General features: G+C 37.6%; 2 protein-coding genes across 6 annotated transcripts in view; one reads left to right on the top strand and one right to left on the bottom strand.

Annotated features, from left to right (window-relative positions):
• Positions 1–4,347, bottom strand: part of LOC132199485 (neurogenic protein mastermind) — a 44,621-nt gene extending 40,274 nt beyond the window's left edge. For both annotated transcript variants that reach the window (XM_059624245.1, XM_059624244.1), the window contains exon 1: positions 3,651–4,347. In XM_059624245.1, coding sequence (XP_059480228.1) covers positions 3,651–4,028 — 378 coding nt within the window. In that variant the 5' untranslated portion in view covers positions 4,029–4,347. The remainder of the gene's footprint in view (positions 1–3,650) is intronic.
• A 698-nt stretch (positions 4,348–5,045) lies between these two features.
• Positions 5,046–17,228, top strand: LOC132201141 (heat shock protein 75 kDa, mitochondrial). 4 transcript variants are annotated; one of them, XM_059627079.1, is made up of 16 exons: positions 5,046–5,196; positions 5,603–5,710; positions 8,779–8,858; positions 11,818–11,979; positions 12,047–12,118; positions 13,773–13,942; positions 14,009–14,118; positions 14,172–14,408; positions 14,462–14,575; positions 14,634–14,703; positions 14,763–14,910; positions 14,964–15,091; positions 15,150–15,337; positions 15,403–15,634; positions 16,783–16,855; positions 16,945–17,228. In XM_059627079.1, the coding sequence occupies exons 1-16, from the start codon at positions 5,094–5,096 to the stop codon at positions 17,044–17,046; spliced, it is 2,097 nt and encodes a 698-aa protein (XP_059483062.1). In that variant the 5' UTR covers positions 5,046–5,093; the 3' UTR covers positions 17,047–17,228. The 4 variants fall into 4 exon arrangements, with proteins under 4 accessions (XP_059483062.1, XP_059483064.1, XP_059483060.1 ...); XM_059627081.1 differs by having other exon boundaries at positions 8,782–8,858; XM_059627077.1 differs by having other exon boundaries at positions 5,054–5,214.
• Positions 17,229–20,705: the final 3,477 nt, after the last annotated feature.

A 20,705-nucleotide genomic window follows, 5' to 3' on the forward strand; every position in this document is an offset into this window, starting at 1 on the left:
TGAAGAGATGCAAAATGAAAAAACAAAACTGCCGCCGCGGGACGTTATAAGCGTCCGATCGTGCCGGAGAAGAAGAAAAGCGCGTTCTAAAAACCCAGGCTAATTTTAATTTCGTATGGAAATGAGCTGCTGCTATATTGACAATTTATTGTTTTGCTACAAAAATAACTAGAACGAAAAAAAATTCCTAAGCCAATTCATCTATGAAGCAAATCTAAATTTGCCAATTAAATTAAATGATGAAATTTAATTTGAAGAAGTTGACACTCGAGGTGATGAATGTTAGAGCTGGCCTTTGTTTTTGAATAAAAACCATTTTTACAATGAGGACAAGCCCGAATCCATCATTCCGAATGAAATTTAAATCTAGTTTTTTTATTTGTTTGAAGAAGTTGACACTCGAGGAGATGATCATGGAAATGAATGAGTCGGGCTTTTTCCTCGTTGCAGAAATTGTTTTTTATTCAAAAAAAGCCAAATTTTTCCTAATAAAAAACAATTTCTGCAACGAGGAAAAAGCCCAATTCAGTAGTTTTTTTGTGAGTATTATTTTTGCTAACATAAAATGAAAAAATTGATACTCAAGGGGATGATCATGGAAATGAAGAGATCGGGCTTTTCCTCGTTGTAAAAAATTGTTTTTATTCACAAACAAATGGCTCAGCCAGTTTCGGTCACGGACTGCGACCATAATTCATGAGCAAGAAAAATACAAATAATCAGTTTATTATAATTATATTTTTCTTGCTCATGAAATAGGGTCGCAGACCGTGACAGAAACTGGTAGAGCCATTTGTTTTTTAATATAAATATTTTAAAACGAGGAAAACGCTCGAGTTCTTCATAAAAATAATTCAAGATAAAAAATATATTTTAGTTAATAAGGCTTTTAATTTAACTATTAAACTAACAGCTGATTGATTTTGTATTATTTAATTTTTAATAATTTATTCTTCTTGCTTCATTATAATTTTTTTTCAATTTATCTAAATTGAGTGATCTCACTGGCTAGATCAGTCTACGCCTTTCAGGGCTGCTGTAATTTTTGAAAAGCAACTTGATCAATTTTTATTTCACAGCAGTTTTTGCTTTCCCTGAGCTGAATTGCTTTATTCTGATTAGACGTAAAAACTGTACATTTCAAACCGTAGATTTAAAAATTATTGTTGTTACGTTGAGCGAGGTTGACATACAATTAGCTCGTGTACAAAATCTTTCCTCTCTCGCGCAACCAAGGCATGAGTGTGTGTGTGTTTGTTGCAAAAAAGCAGCTTCCTCAAAGTCATTTCTCCAAAATAAGTGACGGGAGGGACATTCTCTTTGCACAGCCAGACATAATTGAATACAAATTATACAAAGCAAACATGGAGCGATACAGATTGCCGAATTTAAAAAAAAAATATCACAAAGTTTGTTACATTTAAAAATCATAAAGGGGAAAAAATTTAAAAAATATTAAAAAAGTAATACAAAAAATAATGATAACCACAGCATTAGCATTGATTAGGCCATGATTTTAGGTTAATGACTTTATTAATTATTGTTCACTAGAACAAACTGTTAGAAAAATCAAATAAAATTTCGCTAATATTGCAAATTTTGTCCTTTTTACAAAAACTTTTGGAAATGTTTAAAAAATGTTCTTCTGATGCACAGTTTTGATTATGTGCGGATATTTTTCCTATAATATTTTGAAGCATTTGAAACAAAAGACCGATAGCACGCTCTCGATGCTTCCCTTCACTATGCATTATTTTATTTATTATTTCTCAGCAAGAGAGGAGGGCGTCGGGGGGCCGCTCGGCGGCGCGGCTTCTGCGGCAGGTTTCGCGCCGCGTTGCCAAGCCGAACTATCTATCTCATATGAACGCACCAAACAACAACAAGTTATCTCTGCGCGCTGCTGCTGGACTGAAGAAGAAAGAACGAACGGGGCAGCAGAACGAGAAGAGAAAGAAATAAAGTGAGATATCGGCCAGCGAGAAAAGAGCGTCTTGCGCCCAAAACACAAGGAGACGAGAAAGAGAGGACGCACTCCCCCGCCTCAAAGCATATTTCTCACTTCCTTCGCCTCGAGTTCTTATTTTATGGCTACTTTGGTTGAGAAGCTGGAGGACAAATACATGCAGAAAACGGCGGAAAGAATGATTTATTAAAAATCATGAGTGATAAACAAAATCGAACTTTTATCTAGGAATTGAAGAAGTTTTATTCAAAAACAAAATGGCTCTACCAGTGGTGTATTATCAATTTTGCTGATTTCTTGCTCCTGAAATCGGGTCACAGACCGTGACCGAAACTGGTGGAGCCGTTTTGTTTTCGAATAAAAACAATTTAATTTTGACTAGAGTAGAATAAACAACATTTTTACAACGAGGAAAAGCCCGATTTCTTCAATTCCTTGATCATCTTGAGTGTCAATTTCTTCAATCTAATTTCATCTTTTTTAACTTAAACATGAGTTTTTTCACTATTAAATTTGTTATAATTGTTGTTTATTTGTCCATCATTTCATTACATGCAATTGATTAAAAATTAAAATTTCATTTTTTAAAGTCAAAAGATAAAATTGGGTGTAGTATAATGTACCATATTAATTAATTCATTTAATATGTTTTGTACAAATTTCAATTCATTTCTAATTCTTTCCTTGTCTACAAAATCTACTCTTTACAAGAGTTGATAATCAGCAGGAAACGCGACTCACGTCTGATTTTTCGACTCCAGCTTGCAATCGCGCGATACACATGGCAAAATCACTTTTACTTATCTCCAAGAAATTTTTGTTCTTGAAAATGCGTCTTATTGTAACGTCCAAAATAGGAACTAGGACCAACTTCCTGCTGGCCAGCTGATATTGAACCATGTATAGATAAAAATTAAGGAATAAGCAAAAAATTCCGGACCGTTCATTTTTTTTCAGTCGATGACGTCACAGTTTCAAGTGAGCACCGAAAGCGTGTAAAACTGCAAATTTTGGAAAAATATAATGTAATATTTTTGCAATCGAAGTGGAACCATATCAAGATTGACACGTTTGGAAGTACCATAGCATGATATTTAATATGGCGAAAGAAATGAATTTCTAAATTATAAAAAAAACATTCACATTATTTAACAAGTTCTTGTTCTTGTAATAAATAGTCTATAAAAATTCATTCAGTTCTGCATTATTATCTTTCTTAAATAAATAGAAGGTAGAATTACTATTAAAGCAATTTTTATAACTGCGGGCACTTATTATGCAGAAACTATTCGCTACAAAATTTTTGTAATAATTTGAAAAAAAGAATGAATAAATAGGAAAAAATCAACTAAAGCCTTATCACCATTGACATTATATAATATATATATAAAAAACTTTATATTTTAGGCATTAAAAAAAACTTAAATTCTTAACCTTTCAAACAATCTCTGAAATTTGATTCTTCAATTGAAATTTTGGAAGCTTGGCAATAAATCTGATTGTTAACTTTGGAAAAAAAGAGTACCAAACGGGCTAAATCTGTGGACGGAGGTAGTAGTGGGGTCGTTTGGCCACCTGTGAACACGACTGGTTGGCTCTCTCGCGCTCGCCGGTCCAAAACAAACAAACAGGCGAACGCGTGTGCCTTCGAGGGACGGCGTTATTAAAATGTCTCTTTCTTTACCTGGCTGTGAAGGTGGCCCATGGAGGCCGTCGGGGGCGGCTCAGTCTTCTTCTCTGACTTCTTGGCCTGGCGCTTGGCCTTGGTCTCCAAGAACTTCTGCTTCAGCATCATCGTCTCCTGCAGATTCTGTTCGCAGAAGCCGTTGAAGGAGCGGTCGTGCTTTGGCAGACACTCGGACTGTCTCTTCCGGTAGTTCTCGATGCGTTTCCGCAACCTGTCCACCACCGTCTGCCGGCGGCCCTCTACCATGCCGCCTCCACCGGAGGCGACCGCCCCCATCGGCACCTGGGGCTGCGGGCCGCCGGCCGCAGCCTGCGGCCCGCCGGGTTGGTGCAGCCGCGGCGGAGGCGGCCCGTCGAGGCCTCCGTTTGGACACATTGTCCCAAAGCCGCCCCCGAGCCGCCCCCCAACCACGACGTTGGGGGCGCCTATGTTGTTGTTGTTGTTAATGGTTGGGCGGTTAAAAACGATGACACCACGCAAATGACACCTGCCGCTTACGTCCGCCTAAGTCATCGTCACTTTTTGCCGATCGTCCCGCGCTCGGACGCCACTCGGACAATCGCGGTTCCTCTCACTCGGCCGTTGAATGCGTTCGGCAGCCGCCGGTGTGCGTCCCTATCCAACTTGCTTGCACTGACTGACTGAAGAATGAAGAACAGAAACAAAACTCTGGCCCCGAGCGGCTTCCTCCTCTTATCAACATTGGGCCTCCATCATCGATTACCATAGACAGAAAAACCGGTTATTTATCTGTTATATAAAAAACTGTAAAAATTCAACTAAAATTTAAGCTGAAATAGCATTAAATTTGGTGTTAATTTAATTATACTCATTAAATAATGTAATATTTCATCTTACATCACAATTTTAGCTAAATTCTGCATGGGCAATTTTATTTTTAGATTACCGGTTGTCAAGTAAAATTTTATACAAATTTGTATAAAATTGTTTTAAATGTGTGTGTTAACGTTTACCTCTTAAATTAATCAAATAACCTGCTACTTTTTTCAAATAATCACTTAGAATATTCCCGCAATACAATAAAAAAGTTGAAATTCGTAAGGGAAAGAACTGAAATTCTTTAATAACCGGTTTCTATTGAGTATCGCCCACCGATATAAATATCAGTCACACTTCTTCATCAGTCACCTCGGAGGGCGCGTGAGGGGGGATGTGGATGAGGCCACCACCGCATGCTTCTTCGCTGTGCGGACGCGTGGGTTATTCGGTATTATCACATGTACGCGTACGTATGGCAACTTGCTTGATTTTTGTCCCCCTCCCCTACCGATGACTTCCGCCCCTCGCGCGCCGGCACTTTTCCTCCTTTGGCTCGCATTTTGTTGCTAAAGCAGAGGCAGCGCCATCCGTGGCCTTTCGACCGACTAGAGATCGACTAGTGATCAACGCAGTCAACGCACGTGAAAGTTGAAAGTAAACATGGCCGCCCTCGTCAGGTGCCGAACCGCTTTCGGACTTTGTAATCGCGTCCTGCGCGCTTCCCGAGGCCTCCCTTTGCGGTTGGAAGGTTCCAAAACCTTAAGTAAGAGTTTTATTACAGGTTGGTTAAAAAATTACTGCAGGTTATTCTTCTTGTTTGGGCAAAATCGCTAACAAATATGCACCGGCAGAACTAAAAAAGAAAACATTTTTTGCAAAATATTCGCGCTTAATATTGCAAATTCAAAACATTGAGAGTACGAAATATAATTTTGGGTATTGGAAACTTCTGCATTTTTTAATTCGGCAATGTGCATTTGTCCTAGTAACTTCAGTTTCATGACATATAAGACATAATCAATGTTGATTGCATACATACAATTACTGTTGTTTTGTTTTGGTTCTTTAGCTGCAAATCATACTTTTGGTTTTTGCGTGTTTATCTTGATCAACAAAATTTTCAACAACATATTGGTTTTATTTACGATTTTTGTAATTTATGATTTCAGATGTGAAACCCATCGGTGCTATTTTACATCATAATAATTTTCAAAGATATGAAATAATATGCCGCTCGTTCAGCACACAGCAGGAGCCTGCTCAGCCACCCTCTTCATGTAAATATAAAATTCCTTAAAATTTTAATTGAAACGATGTACGATGTACAAATTATTATTGTTAATTATTCTTCACAAATCAAGTCAATGGAAAGAAAATAACAAAATGTGAAGAAATGGCAACAAATCTGGCAAACACAGGCAAATAGGTTTCTAAAACGCTGGGCATCAAGAGAGGTCCACGCCGAGATTGGCCACAAGCTAAATGCTTTAATTTGTACAAGTTAACATTATCCTATTTTGGGTTATTTCTTTTAATATTATTATTGTTGTTGTTTATTTGTCCAAATTGTTACATCATTGTTTACATACAAATTTTTGAAAACATTTATTTGAGAAAAAAGAACTTTTAGTATGTACATGTCTTCCCAACCAACCCGACTACTGGAAAGTCGGCAACTGTATAAGTAATGAAATAAGGCAACTAAATGTTGATAAAATGAAGCAATCTATTAATAAATCAAGGGCTGCATGGCGAATAATAGAAGAATCAACCACACCGACACCGTGAAGGCAAAGGCGGCGCAAACCCTCAGTTTTGCAGCCAGAAATTTGCAAGGGTGCACCCCCAGGGTCAAAAGGATGGCCTACCAGTCGCTGGTCAAACCCATCATGACCTTCGGACTGCTCGCCTGGCACCCGACCTCGGGCGTCAACATCAGCAAACTCGAAGGGCTGCAAAGAAGGGCGCTCCGCTTCATCCACGGCTGGCAGCTGCCGCCGGTGCACAAGCAGGTGGTGATGCCCTTCGACATGCACCTCCGATACACCGACCTCGTTTTCTTCAAGAGGTGCACCAGCGGCGCCACCGACTTTGATGTCATGGAGTGCATCATCGAGCGCAGCCGGCCCCTCCGATCAGATGACCCTCTGGGCCCCAAAAACTGCAGCCTGCTGATGTCCGGAGCAAGTTTGCCAAGAGCGCCTTCTCCTTCAGGGTCGTCGGACCCTGGAATGCCCTTCCGGACGCTCTGAAAACGTGCCCAGTGGAATAGTTCCCCACCCTGTGCAAGGCCCACATGTGGCAAACTTTGTGAATAGTGACAGTTTAAGAGCAAAAAAGTCAACCGAGGCTCACTGCGGCGGATGGGGTCTTCTTGGCCTCGGAAGTTTTAGCAAAATTTTTGCTAGTGGTGGTGCCGTTTTTCTTTTTTCTTCAAAATAAATGTTTTCAACAATTTGTATGTAAACAATGTGATGTAACAATTTGGACAAATAAACAACAATAATAAATTTTCGACGAAGTAAATGATCAAACTGAAAGAACAAACACTAATCAGCGATTTTGTAAACTTTGCCCAAAGAAATAATCAAAAAATTAACTGTGATAAAACTAAATTACTTCAAGTCCGTACTCACCAAACTATAAAACTTGTAGCAAAATTTCTTATTTAACATTGGTGACTGAGATGATGTGAATATTATTTGTTTCTCTCATTTACAAAAAATATTCCTAGTAATCATAATATTAAAAATTTTGAATAATTCGATTTCACCTTGTTTCAATCCTTTTTTGATGGTTTATTTTGTTTAATTTAAACATTTCACAAAAAATATTTTTGAACTTTTGATAAATATATTATGATATATTTAACTGAATTGATATTAATGGGCTTAAAAAAATTAAATCAAGTAAAGAGTGAATCTAGCAGAAAGATTATGTTCCATCCGATAAATAAGTAAATAGCTTATTAAATTAAATTGAGACTTATTCTAAAGATCGCTGTATATATTTGATCTAATACGGAATAAAAAATCTATTGATTGATTGAGCTCAATATTTAGAGGAACTTTTTTCACCATGGAGTTATTTTTAATAGAATAATACACATCTCATTTCACTCATTTGCCGTCACCCGGTTTTGTTAAAAGTCTGCCAAGGAAGAATTTATTTTATAGCACTTTCTAGATTAATGTATTTTTTGCTAAACTGAACTCGTTTTAAATGTCATAAAATTTTGATTGTGTAATAGATTGGGTTTGTCCAAATATGGTTTCAAGTGGCAATTCACTTTCCAAAAATTTGAATATGCATAAGTGAGGTTATCTGTTGCTGGAGCATCTCTCGGTGTTATGGAGGAGCTACTTTGCGCAGGAAGCGCGTCGGTTTTCTCTCCTCCCGCTCTCGCAGTCAATGTGGACAAAAGTTCAGATTCAGATAATATTCTGTATAGATCAACATATGTATGCCTTTATTCTCTGTGCGGGGCGCGTGAGGCCGCATTGAGTGGCCAGATTTGCTTGCCGGTCTGTTCCTTTGCGCAACAAAACCTCCACCGCAGGTCAAATGTCTTTTTAAAAAGATGATTTATGAGCCGCTTGAATAAAAATTCCCCATTTGCGAAATCGAATAACATTGGTTCTTATGGCAGCCTCATCTTAGAATGATTGAATCATTTCAATCCTAAGACATGTTGGGGCTGTAGTCAGGCGATCAAAGATTTGTAAAGTAGGCAACCGAAGCCAATTTTTGGAGTTTTTACAAATCTTTGATTGCCTGACTACAGCCCCACGCTGAACCAATTTTGATTTTTCCAACGCCAATATTTTTTATTTTTCATCTAGTACAACATGTCTTAGGATTGAATAGATTTAATCATTCTAAGATGAAGCTGCCATAAGAACCAATGTTATTCGATTTCGCAAATGGTGAATTAAGTCAAAAGTGTTTCCCTTGAGAAATAAAAAATCCAAAACTCCAAAATTATTTAACTGTGGTAAAATTAATATAGAAAAGTAGAAATTAAACACGCACATAAATTTATCAAGGTATGCCTGCAACCGTGTCTGTTTGTAAGTCGTGCTGGTTGCATAAGCGCTCTTGGACAGACACCCTGGCACGGCCTAATTTCGATCGATTTCCATTTGCAAACGAAACTCACGCTCGCATGTTTGCCCAGATGAAGCACGAAAATAATACGCAACTGAGATATTCATTACACCTATTCCGTGTTAATTAATACAACATTTTGTGCTCCAAATGCAAACAATAAATTTCACCCAAATTTTCCACGTCCTAAGATACATTAAAATTTGAACATGTCATAATAATAATAAAAAAATTTCAGCAGTGGACCGACTTGAATTTCAGGCCGAAACGCGGATGCTGCTTGACATTGTGGCCAAATCGCTCTACTCCGAAAAAGAGGTATTAAATTTTCAAACAATTCCCCCGTCTACGTATGTAGATGATTTTATTTCATAATTTATAGAAAAAGAATTTTCCCAAGTGACAAATTTTTAGATAATAGCAACTCAATCCACCCCTCAATTCCATTAACTTGTGAGTTTGAAAAGGATGACCAAATCCCCTTTCTTGATCTATTTTCAATTTCAGTTTACCGAAAGCCCGCCTCCACCAACTCAACCCTCCACTTCGAATCAAATCACTCTTTCCCAACCAAGTTCTCTGTTGCTCTCTCACTGTTTAAAAAAGCATACAGTTATTGCTCGCGGGGACTCTCTTTGAAATAAGAAAATTCCACCATTTACAAAATTCACCGTCAAAACTGTTATCCCGTCAAATTTATCAATGAAGCACACAACAAAGCAAAACCTCCCGCGCCCCCCAAAACCACCTAACAATTTTCAATCACAATGGTCATTTTGTTTGAAGAAGTTGACACTCGAGGAGATGATCATGGAAATGAAGATTCGGGCTTTTCCTCGTTGCAAAAAATTGTTTTTTATTCAAAAACAAACGGCTCTACCAGTTTCGGTCACGGTCTGCGACCCTATTTCATGAGCAAGAAAAAAAAAAAAAAAAATTTTTTTTTTTTTTTTTTTTTTTTTCTTGCTCATGAAATAGGGTCGCAGACCGTGACCCCGAAACTGGTAGAGCCGTTTGTTTTTGAATAAAAAACAATTTTTTGCAACGAGGAAAAGCCCGAATCTTCATTTCCACAATGGTCATTCCTTATTTTAAAGGAAAATCGGGAAAAAAATCACGGCCATCAGCCAAGAAGTTGCCAAAGTGAGAGTTGCTTTCTCAAAAACTTCAAATCTGCGAAAATTTTCAATTCCATGTAAAACCCAAATGTGAACCTGCTCTGCGTAATTGTGTATACCGCGTGCCATGCGCCGATTGCTCTTCACATTACATTGGGGAGACAAAAAGACACGTTTATTTCCGATTTGACGAGCATAAAAGGGCAATTTCAAAAACTTTTGATCCGGTCACAATTGGGACGGACAGCAATGGTTTTCAAATAGCTCAACACGCGACTCAATTTGGCCACTCTTTTGCCTGGTCAGATGCAACGGATATTAAATTCGAAGAAAATCAATCAAAAAGAAAAGTGCTGGAAGCAATGGCAATGGCATGCGGTAATAATGTAATAAGCCAACCGAGCCACCAATTCGATCAAAGGTGGATGTCCTTTTTGAGAGAGAAAGCAAACAGCTTTTTCTCGAAAACGCATAATGTGTCCGACGTCATTCGGCGCCCCTGAGGTCGGCCGCGCCGCGCGCTAATCACCCAATAAAGATCACCTCCCCCAATCAATCTGTCTTTAGCTAGCTCATTCTTGTATTAGTCAGCGAGCAGCGCGTTTGCTCATGAAATAGGTTGGTACTTGAAATTGTTAGTTTAAAGATTTTTATTTTTATGTTAAAATGTGGTTTTTTCAATTTCGCTGATTTTTTGTATTTTTTCTTGCTCATAAAATAGGGTCGCAGACCGTGACCGAAACTGGTAGAGCCATTTGTTTTTGAATAAAAAACAATTTTTCTGCAACGAGGAAAAGCCCGATCTCTCAATTTCCAAAATAAAACAATTTTTAATTAAATTTTGGTATTTTGCATTCCATGAAGGGTATTTTGTGTTTCTATTTATCGTGAGTCGCGCAAGTCGACTTGCGAGGGTGTTGCGCTACTCTGCGGGGCGGTTGGCGTCACCTAGGGGGCGCAGTATTGATCGCGGCCGCCGCGAACGTAAGGAGTCAAAAGGATGCTCTTGCCGGCCGCTTGCTGCTGATCGCTCCTGCATCATACACACAAGGCCCTTTTACACGCTGTAGAGCAAAATTTAAAATTTTTATAAAACTAAATCGTTAAAAATACTTACATTGAATTAAAAGGAACTTTGCAGCATAAAAAATTTATAAAAAGTTGCGTGCAATGTGACGTCAGAAAGCTTTGCGACCTGACCCAGTTGAGGTCACTTCCCTTCTCAGGTGACTTCGCAGCCACAAAGCGGGCGTCAAAAATAATAATATTAAATTGTTTGACCGATTGGTACTTTTAAAGTGACGCCAAATAATGCATTTGGCCATTTAATTTTAGTTCACTTTGACCAGTAAGAGAAATTTTCTCACAAAATTTAACTTCAATAATGGTTTTCTAAAAGAATTTTTAATGATTTTTAATATTATTTCTTAAATTTTGGGTACCAAATTTTGTTTGAAAATGTTCAAGTGTTTAAATTTTTTAATATTGATTATTTGAGTTGTGGGCACTGTGGGCAGATAAAAAGTGATTGTCACTTAGTTTCTCGCACTCTGCGACTTGAATGCACTTGGTCTAGATTAAATCTGCTTTTCTGATTGCACAACAACGGCGCTCTCGATTGTCGGCCGCTCTTTATTTTTTTTTTTTTGTGCGCGCCGACCATCTATCGATCCTGTGACAAATTCCCGCCTTTTACTTTTTCCTCTTTCTCGCTCTTGGGGGAGAACCTTTCCAACCGGCCAATGTGCCGTCGGTGTATTTTTGCCACAAAAGACGTCACGCCAAACCAAATCACATTCCATTCCAGACGCCCACGCTGCCGATGGAAAAAAAACTAACAAACAAATTGCTCATACGCCGTTCGGAAATAGAAATCAAGAGAGTCTAAATTTAGTAGCGGGGTAGCCATTAGATTAATTATGGATGAAAAGGAGACCCGGGCTATTTTTCTTCCATCTGAAAGTCAATTTTGCTCTTTTTCAATTGTTTTTCCTGTTCCACTGACGCAAACGTCGCTCAGCGTCCAAATAAGTCCCCGTCAACTTTCAGCAATTTACTCTTGATTGAATCTCGTAACTGTTTTTGTAGCAATTAATATTTATACCAGTTTGAAAATTACCATTTTTTGTACTGGAAGTTTGTTTCAATTTCGATTCCAGGTTTTTATACGCGAGCTCATTTCAAACGCAAGTGACGCTTTGGAAAAACTGCGTCATGAACGATTGTCAGCGCAGCAGGCAGAGTCGGGAGGAGAAAAGCATGAATCTGCTCTTGAAATAAAGATTGAAACCGACAAGCAAAACAGGACCTTTACTATTCAGGTAAAACCAGAATCAAATATATTTGTAAAATTTAAGAAACAGAAAAATTGTAATTACTTTTAAATAGGATTCAGGTATTGGAATGACCAAAGAAGAGCTCATCCAAAACTTGGGCACCATCGCCAGATCAGGATCTAAGGTATTGAATAATTTTTTATTTCAAAATTTTTGACTCGTCTTTACTTTTCACAAATACCTTTTTATCAGTTTCTGCCCTTGTTAGAAAAAAATAAATATGTGACAAAGTACACAAATATGGTCCCTCAGCATTTTTTCTCTTTACCGAGAGACATCAGTTAGGCTCTTAGGCAGACACTCGAGTTGGCCAGCGACGAGTGATTTATGTTCTCGGCGCCAAGATCGATGGCTTTCCTCGCTGTGTCTCCTGATATGCGAGCATTGATTTTTCCCCGACCAAGCCAGTCAGGGGATTTCACTTGAAATCATCGTCGTTTCGTTACTGATTCATAATTTTTAACATAAGGTTGTTTTTGCTTGCCTGTGCTAATAATTCATTGGTATTAAAAAAAATTTTTTAGTAGAAGTTCACAATTGAGGGTTGATTCATGGTGATTTGAATTTAAATTCGGCTTTTCCCCGATGGGTTTTTGTGAGTTTTTATTATTATTATTATTATTGTTTAAGAAAAAAATGCTCTACATGTTTCGGCTGCGGGCTGCAGCCATAATTCATGAGCTGTGAAAACATTTTGACAAAAATGAGTACAAAAATATATCATTTTTCAAAAAAGGTACACTCAAAACACATGTTTCAATATACCAAAATCATTAGAAGAAGATTTATCTGTTTTTAAAAAATATTTTGAATCAAATGTAAAATTTTGTGTTAAAAATTATTTTGTGAAGAAATGTTAATTTAAATATTTTTCACGGAAAATTTTCAAGTTGAAAGAAAAATAATTTTTGAATAAAGATATATTTTTGTACTAATTTTAATTTTTGTCAAAATGATTTCGCAGCCCATGAATTATGGCTGCAGCCCGCAGCCGAAACATGTAGAGCAGGATATTGTTTTTCTTAAACACTAAAAGTCACAAAAGCCCATCGAGGAAAAGCCGAATTTAAATTCAAATCACTGTAAAAAGCATCCACACTTTGAAAACTGAAAAAAAAATACTAAATTTTTATTATTTATTTTTATTGACTTACGAGGTGTCACCACGATGTAATTTATTCATTGCGATGTGCCCCATTTGCAAATGGTACAAAATAAGTAAAAAAGAGTGTAAAATAAACAACAAAATTATTACAATACACCAAGCATGGTGGCTCAGGTGGTTAGAATGCATGCATTTTGATCAGTGGGTTTGCTTGGCCGTCATGGGATCAATGCTCAGCCTCAGGCGATTTTTTGTGTGGAAACAAATAGCCTCTGGTATGCGAATCATTGATAACATTTCGGCTGACACGTTGGAAATTTGGGAGGTATGGCGCAAGCTGTACCGACTTGCACTCGGAGGTTTGCCACGTTTCCTCCGAGTCACAAGCTGGAAGAACTCGGCTTGTGTGGCGAATGCCTGCGTTTCATTGCAAGTCCTTCGTGGCAAGGCTGGGGCAAGGTCTCTAGGGGGGTAGGGGGCCCATGCGAGCACCACCAAATCTGCTAGAAAGCCCCCGACCAAGGGTCAGGTTTGTTGGGAAGCGCAATTAAGTTAAGGGTGCTCGATTTCGGCAAGAGACCGACCCAATAGCCTAATAAGCTCACGGGTGCTATAAGAAAAAAAAAATCATCATAAGTTTATGCAAATTTAAAAGATCTATGAAAAATTTTAGGCTTTCCTTGAGCAACTGAAGAGCAAGTCGGGTGGCGCGCATGATTCATCTGCTATCATTGGCCAATTTGGCGTGGGTTTCTACTCCAGCTTCATGGTTGCCGACCGAGTTGAGGTTTTTACCAAAGCAGCTGGTTCTGATGCTCAGGGATACAAATGGTCATCAGATGGGTAAATATTATTTACCCTTTTCTGTTTTTGCTAAAATTTATTGACATTCACATAAATGTGATTTAGAACCGGGACTTATGAAATCCAACCTGTGGACAGTGCTGAAACTGGAACAAAAATCATTCTTTACCTGAAGGCAGAAAGTAGAGAATTCAGTGATGAGGACACAATATTAGGTTTTAATTTCTGTAATTCAAATAATGTTAACCATATTTTAATTTAAATAAAGGTGTTATCAAGAAGTACAGCAATTTTGTCGGAAGTCCAATTTATGTCAACGGTCAGCAGGCTAACACAATCCAACCCCTTTGGATGATGGACCCGAAATCCGTCACTCCGCAGATGCATGATGAGTTTTACCGCTTTGTAGGCAACTCGGGTGATCGACCGCGCTTCTGCATGCATTATAAGACTGACGCCCCACTTGGCATCAGGGCACTTCTCTACTTCCCAGAGGGAAAGCCTGGTAGGGGTTTTTAAAACGAATTTGCAAGTCAATTTATAAAACTTCTTTTGCAGGTCTTTTCGATCTTACGAGAGAAGGTGACCAGGGAGTTGCTCTTTACACAAGAAAGGTGCTTATCAAGAGCAAAGCTGACAATATCCTGCCCAAGTGGCTTCGTTTTGTAAAAGGTACACTAGTTGCACTAATTTTTAAACCTGATGTTTATGTTAATCAATCTGTTTGCAGGTGTTGTTGATTCCGAAGACATTCCCCTGAATTTAAGCAGAGAGCTTCTTCAAAATAGTGCGCTAATCACGTAAGTTGTTATTAATGTGACGATAAAAACCTAAATAATTATGTATATCCATATTGTAGGAAGCTGAGAACCATCCTCACCAACAGAATTTTGCGGTTTTTGCAAGAAAAGGCAACCAAAGATCCAGAAGAGTTTGAAAAGTTTTACCAAGATTACGGACTGTTTTTGAAAGAAGGCATTGTTACTGGTGCTCAGCAAATGGATAAAGTACTATGACTGTCGATCATAGAAACTATTATTAAAGCATATTTCCTTTGTAGGAAGAAATTGCAAAACTTCTCAGATTTGAATCCTCAACCCAGAAGAGTGGGGAAAAAGTCACTTTACCCGAGTACTGCAATCGTATGAAAAAAGATCAGAGAGATATTTACTACCTTGCTGCCCCTAGGTAAACAATTTATTATTGGTTTCCATTTTTATGATTCTCAATTTGTTTGAAATTCCAGTCGGGCTTTGGCTGAAGCATCTCCGTACTACGAAGCTATCAAAAAGAAGGATATTGAAGTACTCTTCTGTTACGAGCCATACGACGAACTTGTTTTGATGCAACTCAGGCAGTTTGACTCTAAGAATTTGACTTCCATCGAAAGGGAGATGCGAATGGACAGAGAATCAACAGACGTCTCCGACTACGGTGAGGGCAAAATGAATTTAACTGCATTTTTCTATTTAAGTTTTCAATATCTGTCTTGTCTCTAGGCCCAGACAGTTTGTCCAAAATTTCGGTTGATAAACTGCAGAAGTGGATCAAGGGTGTGCTCTCTGGCAAGGCGTACTCTGTGACTGTAACACAAAGGTTGGACACCCACCCTTGTGTGGTCACTGTCGAAGAGATGGCTGCTGCTAGGCACTTCATTCGAACACAGTCTCACCAACTGACTGAAGAATCACGTTACTCTCTGCTCCAGCCACGCTTCGAAATTAATCCAAAGTAATTGCATTTTTTATTTGATTATATTTTAAACTTTGTATCTTTGCTTGTGTAAAATTATATTATTATTGGAAATGAAGAAATCGGGCTTGTCCTGGACGTACAACGAGGACAAGCCAGACTTCTTCATTTACATGATCATCTCCTCGAGTGTCAACTTCTTCAAACAAATATATTTTAATTATAGATCTTTATTGACTTATGAGGTGTCACCACGATGTAATTACTCATTGCAACGCGCCCCATTTGTAATGTAGTACAAAACAAGTGAGAAAGAGGGTTAAAAAAATAATTACAATTTATCTTTAAGTTGAAAAAACTCTTCCTAGCTATAAAATTTATGGGCATGAACGCCTCAAACTATTTTCAAAAGTCTTACACCGAGGCTCCAAGCGAATTGAAACAGGCAATTTGTTTTACAAAGCAGCCAAACAAGTCAAAGGGTTCTGCTTCGACATAAACAAAGTCTGTGCAGGAATATAAAATCACTCTTAGCCCTTGTCTGGTAATTATGAACTTCACTTGTCTTTTGAAAATAGTGTGGGTATTTACAAACAAATTTAATTGATTCAAAGAGGTAAATTGAAAAAAAAAAACAGGAAGAAAGCCGAACCAAGCGAAAATATTTAATTATTAATATTTTATTGAATTTATATTTAAATATTTAATTAAAACTCTAACTGAAATAAAGATTACGGTTAGAGTCAAAGACACGTTCAATATTTTGCTGGAATTTTAAAGTTTTATTGAAGCAACCGGTCCTGGGTCTCTTGGGAACACCATTATGACCGTGTCCAACTGACCCTTGACCTTGGCAAGATGGCCACCATTTCGCAATTTATGGACTTCTTACAACAGAGGTTCTGCAACTCTATCTTTTACTTGAAGCACTCGTTAGGCAAGTCTGTGTGCTTGCGCATGGTCGGTAGAATATGGGGGGTAGATAAATTGCCACCCCTTTTTTGGGGTTACATAGTGGATGGCTAATATGGGATGAAAGGGGGAAATAAATTAGTGGCATAGCTTGCAGGTGACAATTAATTATGGATTTTTGCTTTCAGCTTAAACCTGTCACTTACGCAAGAGTCTGCCTCATAACTTTCAACTTTAGTTGATAAATTTTTGTCATTCGTTGAATTATTTTTCAGACATCCGATCATCAAAAAGTTAAATACGCTGACTGACAGCAACCCTAAACTAGCCGAGCTAGTCACCCAACAAGTAAGTGATTTTATATTTTATTATTTTTCTTTGTGAGAAGTTTAAAAAAAAACTTAAACTGCCACTTTTCATTAATTTAATATTTGTAGCTGTTTTCAAACGCAATGGTTTCGGCTGGGTTGGTAGAGGATCCGCGCACTGTAGTCACCAATATGAACGACCTCTTGAACTTGGCTCTGGAGAAACATTGAAGTTTGGCAAATTTGCAGATTGTGGACAAGTGTGAGTGAGATTCTTTTTGTACATTATTCCACCAGATCTTACAAAACGGAATTCCGGCCAAAAAAATCTAAGAAAAAAAATACTTAGATAATTTAGCTGCTATAGAAATAAAAAGGAAAACCAGATTCGTTTTAATTTGGTGCAAAATCGACTCGGTTCTTTCATTTTGCAAAACGACTGTAGATGGCACAGTCATTAAGAAACCCGTATCGGTTGCGTCGTGACCGTGAGGCATATTTCAATGATTGAAAGCTTCTTTTTGACCTGGAAATGGAAACTCCGACTTGAGCTAGGGCCGTACATCGGCTTGCACATTTCCAGATGGCAATCAGTATTAAGCTAAGAGAGGAAGGAAATTTTAAAATTTCGCGAAACAACTCCGATCTTATTATTTTTATTCTGTTAAAAGCCGGTTTAGAAAGTTCCCTGTGATAATAAAGCTGCAGTAGGCAAAAGTTATCGTGGCAAAAGAAGCTGAGATTCCGTGACCACCTCAACTAGACCTATCTCAACGACTGGCCCAGTTTTTTTCTAAAACTATAATTTCCTTTTGTAACACATTTTTTAGCATTAAAAAATGCATTAAGTTAAAAAAAAGAACTTCAGTGAGACAAGAACTGTGATTATATACGCGACCGTCCTGGGCGATTAGTATTTTCTGTTATAAATCCGAGCAGCAGAGCTTCAGCGATAATTATGTGGGCTACGGCTGAAAACACGTGCGCGGCCCCGTACACACCTTGTCTCACCACGGGTGGCTCCTCTGATATATATTGTGCACTACTTTTGCATTTTTCAGCAGGTGTGCCTAAATTCTTTAAAGAAGAGATATTTAAAAAAAAAAAAAAAAAAGGAATTTTTTTAATTTACAGTCGTAAAATGATTCAGGCGTTGGTGGATATTTCATGATTGACGAGTTTGTGACGCCGAACTGATTATTAGCTGGTGAGGCGGCGGCAAAGAGACTAAAGAGAGTCACATGCAATGTTGCGTCAGAAGCTCATCGGCACCAAGAAATAAGTAACTGGGCCGCCGTCGCGCTCATTGCAAATGAAATGCACCACGCTCGGGAAAAGGACACCTTCGATCTTGCTATTGTCATTGTTCTCCGAGCACTCCGTTTACTATTTCCACTCCCTGCTGATTCTTAACCTGACCCCTTTTCTCAAAAATTTTCTTTTAAATTTTGTTAAATAGTTTAAAACTCATTTATTGTGAATTATTTTATTAAATAAGGATATAATTATTATATTCTACATTTATTCCATTTTGATTTTTAATATATTATGAAATTCTACATAATAATTATATTAATGTTTGAGCAAATAGTTATTTTCAATTAGAATCGGCTTGTTTATTGGCGACGACAGTAAAAAGGTGGTCGCTCAGAATTGTGAGGTTGATACTCTCCTGCTGCTGTAGTTGTGCAACAGTTTTCTCTCTTCGCCCGCGGCCAAATTCTTGAGCAGGGGACTAAAAGTCGACTTTTGCAGCGCACCTTGAGATCACAAATAATACCAATTGCTCGATGCGTACAATTATTACTACTCCACTGCTAATGACTGTAAAAACCCAGCAGGAAACCAGGTGGGTAATTTTTATTCTAAAAAGTTGCTGTTCCCTGGTGTTGCACTAATTTATATAGGAGAGTTGGGCTTTTTTACGATCAGAGCATATTTGTCACTGCTATAGTGGAAATTGGCAAAAGTGCTCAAATTAGTCCCTCAATTTAATTGGTAAAAAAAAAATCGTGTGCCCCTAACACAAGAATGGACCAGTTTTTCAGACCAGCTCCTTAAAATCGCCTCTTTTATTACCTTGTTTACGATTTTTGATGACTACGAGAGATCATACCAACGTTAATTGATGGGCACCGTCGTTTTCTTTTTTCCCAATACGCCTGTCCTATGGTCATCTGCCTTATTCCCACGGTGCCTTTTTTGTTACAAATTATATTTAAAATAAAATCTTTTTTCAATTCAACTAATGGAATAATTTAAATTAGTACTTTTGACTAAACACCTTTTACGTGGAATTACGTTCCGAGACGCGAGATACTGAGACAAAACCAGTGTAAAAAAGTTAGAAAATTCCTGGTGTGATAATAAAAATATAAATTGAGGGCGAAAATTTCCCAAAATTAAAATTCTTTAAAACGAATAAATAAATAATGCAAAACATGATGGATGGTTGATTTATTAGGTCGGTCAATGCAAACAAACTAATTCGCCTTGTCTACCGATCTGTATCACGAGTTGCTTGTCTTTGAAATTGATTCTTGTTTGCCCACAAGAGCAGTGAGACGTGCGAAAAGTCAAATGTACAAAATGAAAGGTTGCTCTGCCGCACGCGCAAGTGGTGTCTGCTGACGCCCTTTGTCCATTCAGTTAATAACAGTAATAACGCAGGGCTTGTTCTTCCCCTAGTATAATGAGATGTACACATGCTACTTAAAATTCTTGAGCTCTTTCATTCCATTAGAATAAATAAAACGGAATAAAAAAAGTAAATTTCCCGTAAATATAATTTCTAAAATAAAATCTAAACATTTTCTTTTATATTTCTAATCTAAAAAATAATGGTGAAGTGAATTTAAAGTACCACAAAAACTAAAAAATAAATTAAAATATGACCTTTTTTAAAAAAAAAAAATCCTCACTTCCTGAAAATTCCATTTTTTTTTAGATATTTATTTTGTTTTTTCGTTTGGCTACATTTCAAATCAGAAATGTCTTGTCTCAAAGTGAATGAAAACTTCTGTTTGTTTTTCTCAATGGGTTATCTGCAAGCTTAGTGAATTTTGGCACGCGTCTTGACTCTTGATGAATGAATACAAATGAACCGCAATACAAAACGTGTCATTTTGCCAACCTCACACAATTTTTTCACATTTGTTTTGTTGTACTCCGGATTTGCTGTCGCGGCGAAGACGTCACGCTTTTCTTCCTGGTCGCCACGATTGCGATCTGACGTCATTTTTTCACTTCTCCTAATCAGCGGACAAAGAAAATTACTTTTGTTTCTTCGTGGCCTCCACTTTATATTATATAAAGCCTGACGTCCTGCGATATAGAAAAGAATTAAATCTCTTATCTCTCCGTGATGAATTGTACAAAAAATGCTTTGACTGCTTTGATTTGGAATTTTTTGATTACAAAAGTGATATGATTTGAACTCACCCATCATTCAGCAACTAGAAAGAAAAAAAAAGAGTTGCGCAACCTTTTTATTATTATTATTATCATTATTATTGATCTTTATTGACTTATGAGGCGTCACCACGATGTAATTACTCATTGCGACGCTCCTCATTTGCAACATTGTACAAGAGAAGAAAAGAAGAAAGAGCAACAAAACAAAAAAATATTACTATGTACCAATTAGTTGAAAAAACTCTTCTTTACTATAAAATTTATGGGAATCAACAAATCATCCCAAACTACTTTCAAAAATCTTGTATCGAGGCTCCAAACGAATGGAAATGGGCAATTTGTTACATAAAGCAGCCAAACAATGAAACAAGTGAAAGGATTCTGCTTAGAAATTAACAAAGTCTGGGCAGGAACATACAAATCACTCTTAGCCCTTGTCTGGTAATTATGAATATCGCGCGCGGCAAAGCAGCAAA

Source organism: Neocloeon triangulifer, unplaced genomic scaffold (assembly GCF_031216515.1).
Source record: "Neocloeon triangulifer isolate White Clay Creek 2 clone unplaced genomic scaffold, ASM3121651v1 ptg000014l, whole genome shotgun sequence".
NCBI classification, from domain to species: Eukaryota; Metazoa; Arthropoda; class Insecta; order Ephemeroptera; family Baetidae; genus Neocloeon; species Neocloeon triangulifer.

Excerpts from the sequence above, each read along its gene's own strand:
- LOC132201141 (XM_059627077.1), top strand. The coding sequence starts at position 5,094 with ATGGCCGCCCTCGTCAGGTGCCGAACCGCTTTCGGACTTTGTAATCGC. Across the intron at positions 14,911-14,963 it reads GTGCTCAGCAAATGGATAAA|GAAGAAATTGCAAAACTTCT; the intron begins GTACTATGACTG and ends TTTCCTTTGTAG. Across the intron at positions 15,635-16,782 it reads CGCTTCGAAATTAATCCAAA|ACATCCGATCATCAAAAAGT; the intron begins GTAATTGCATTT and ends ATTATTTTTCAG.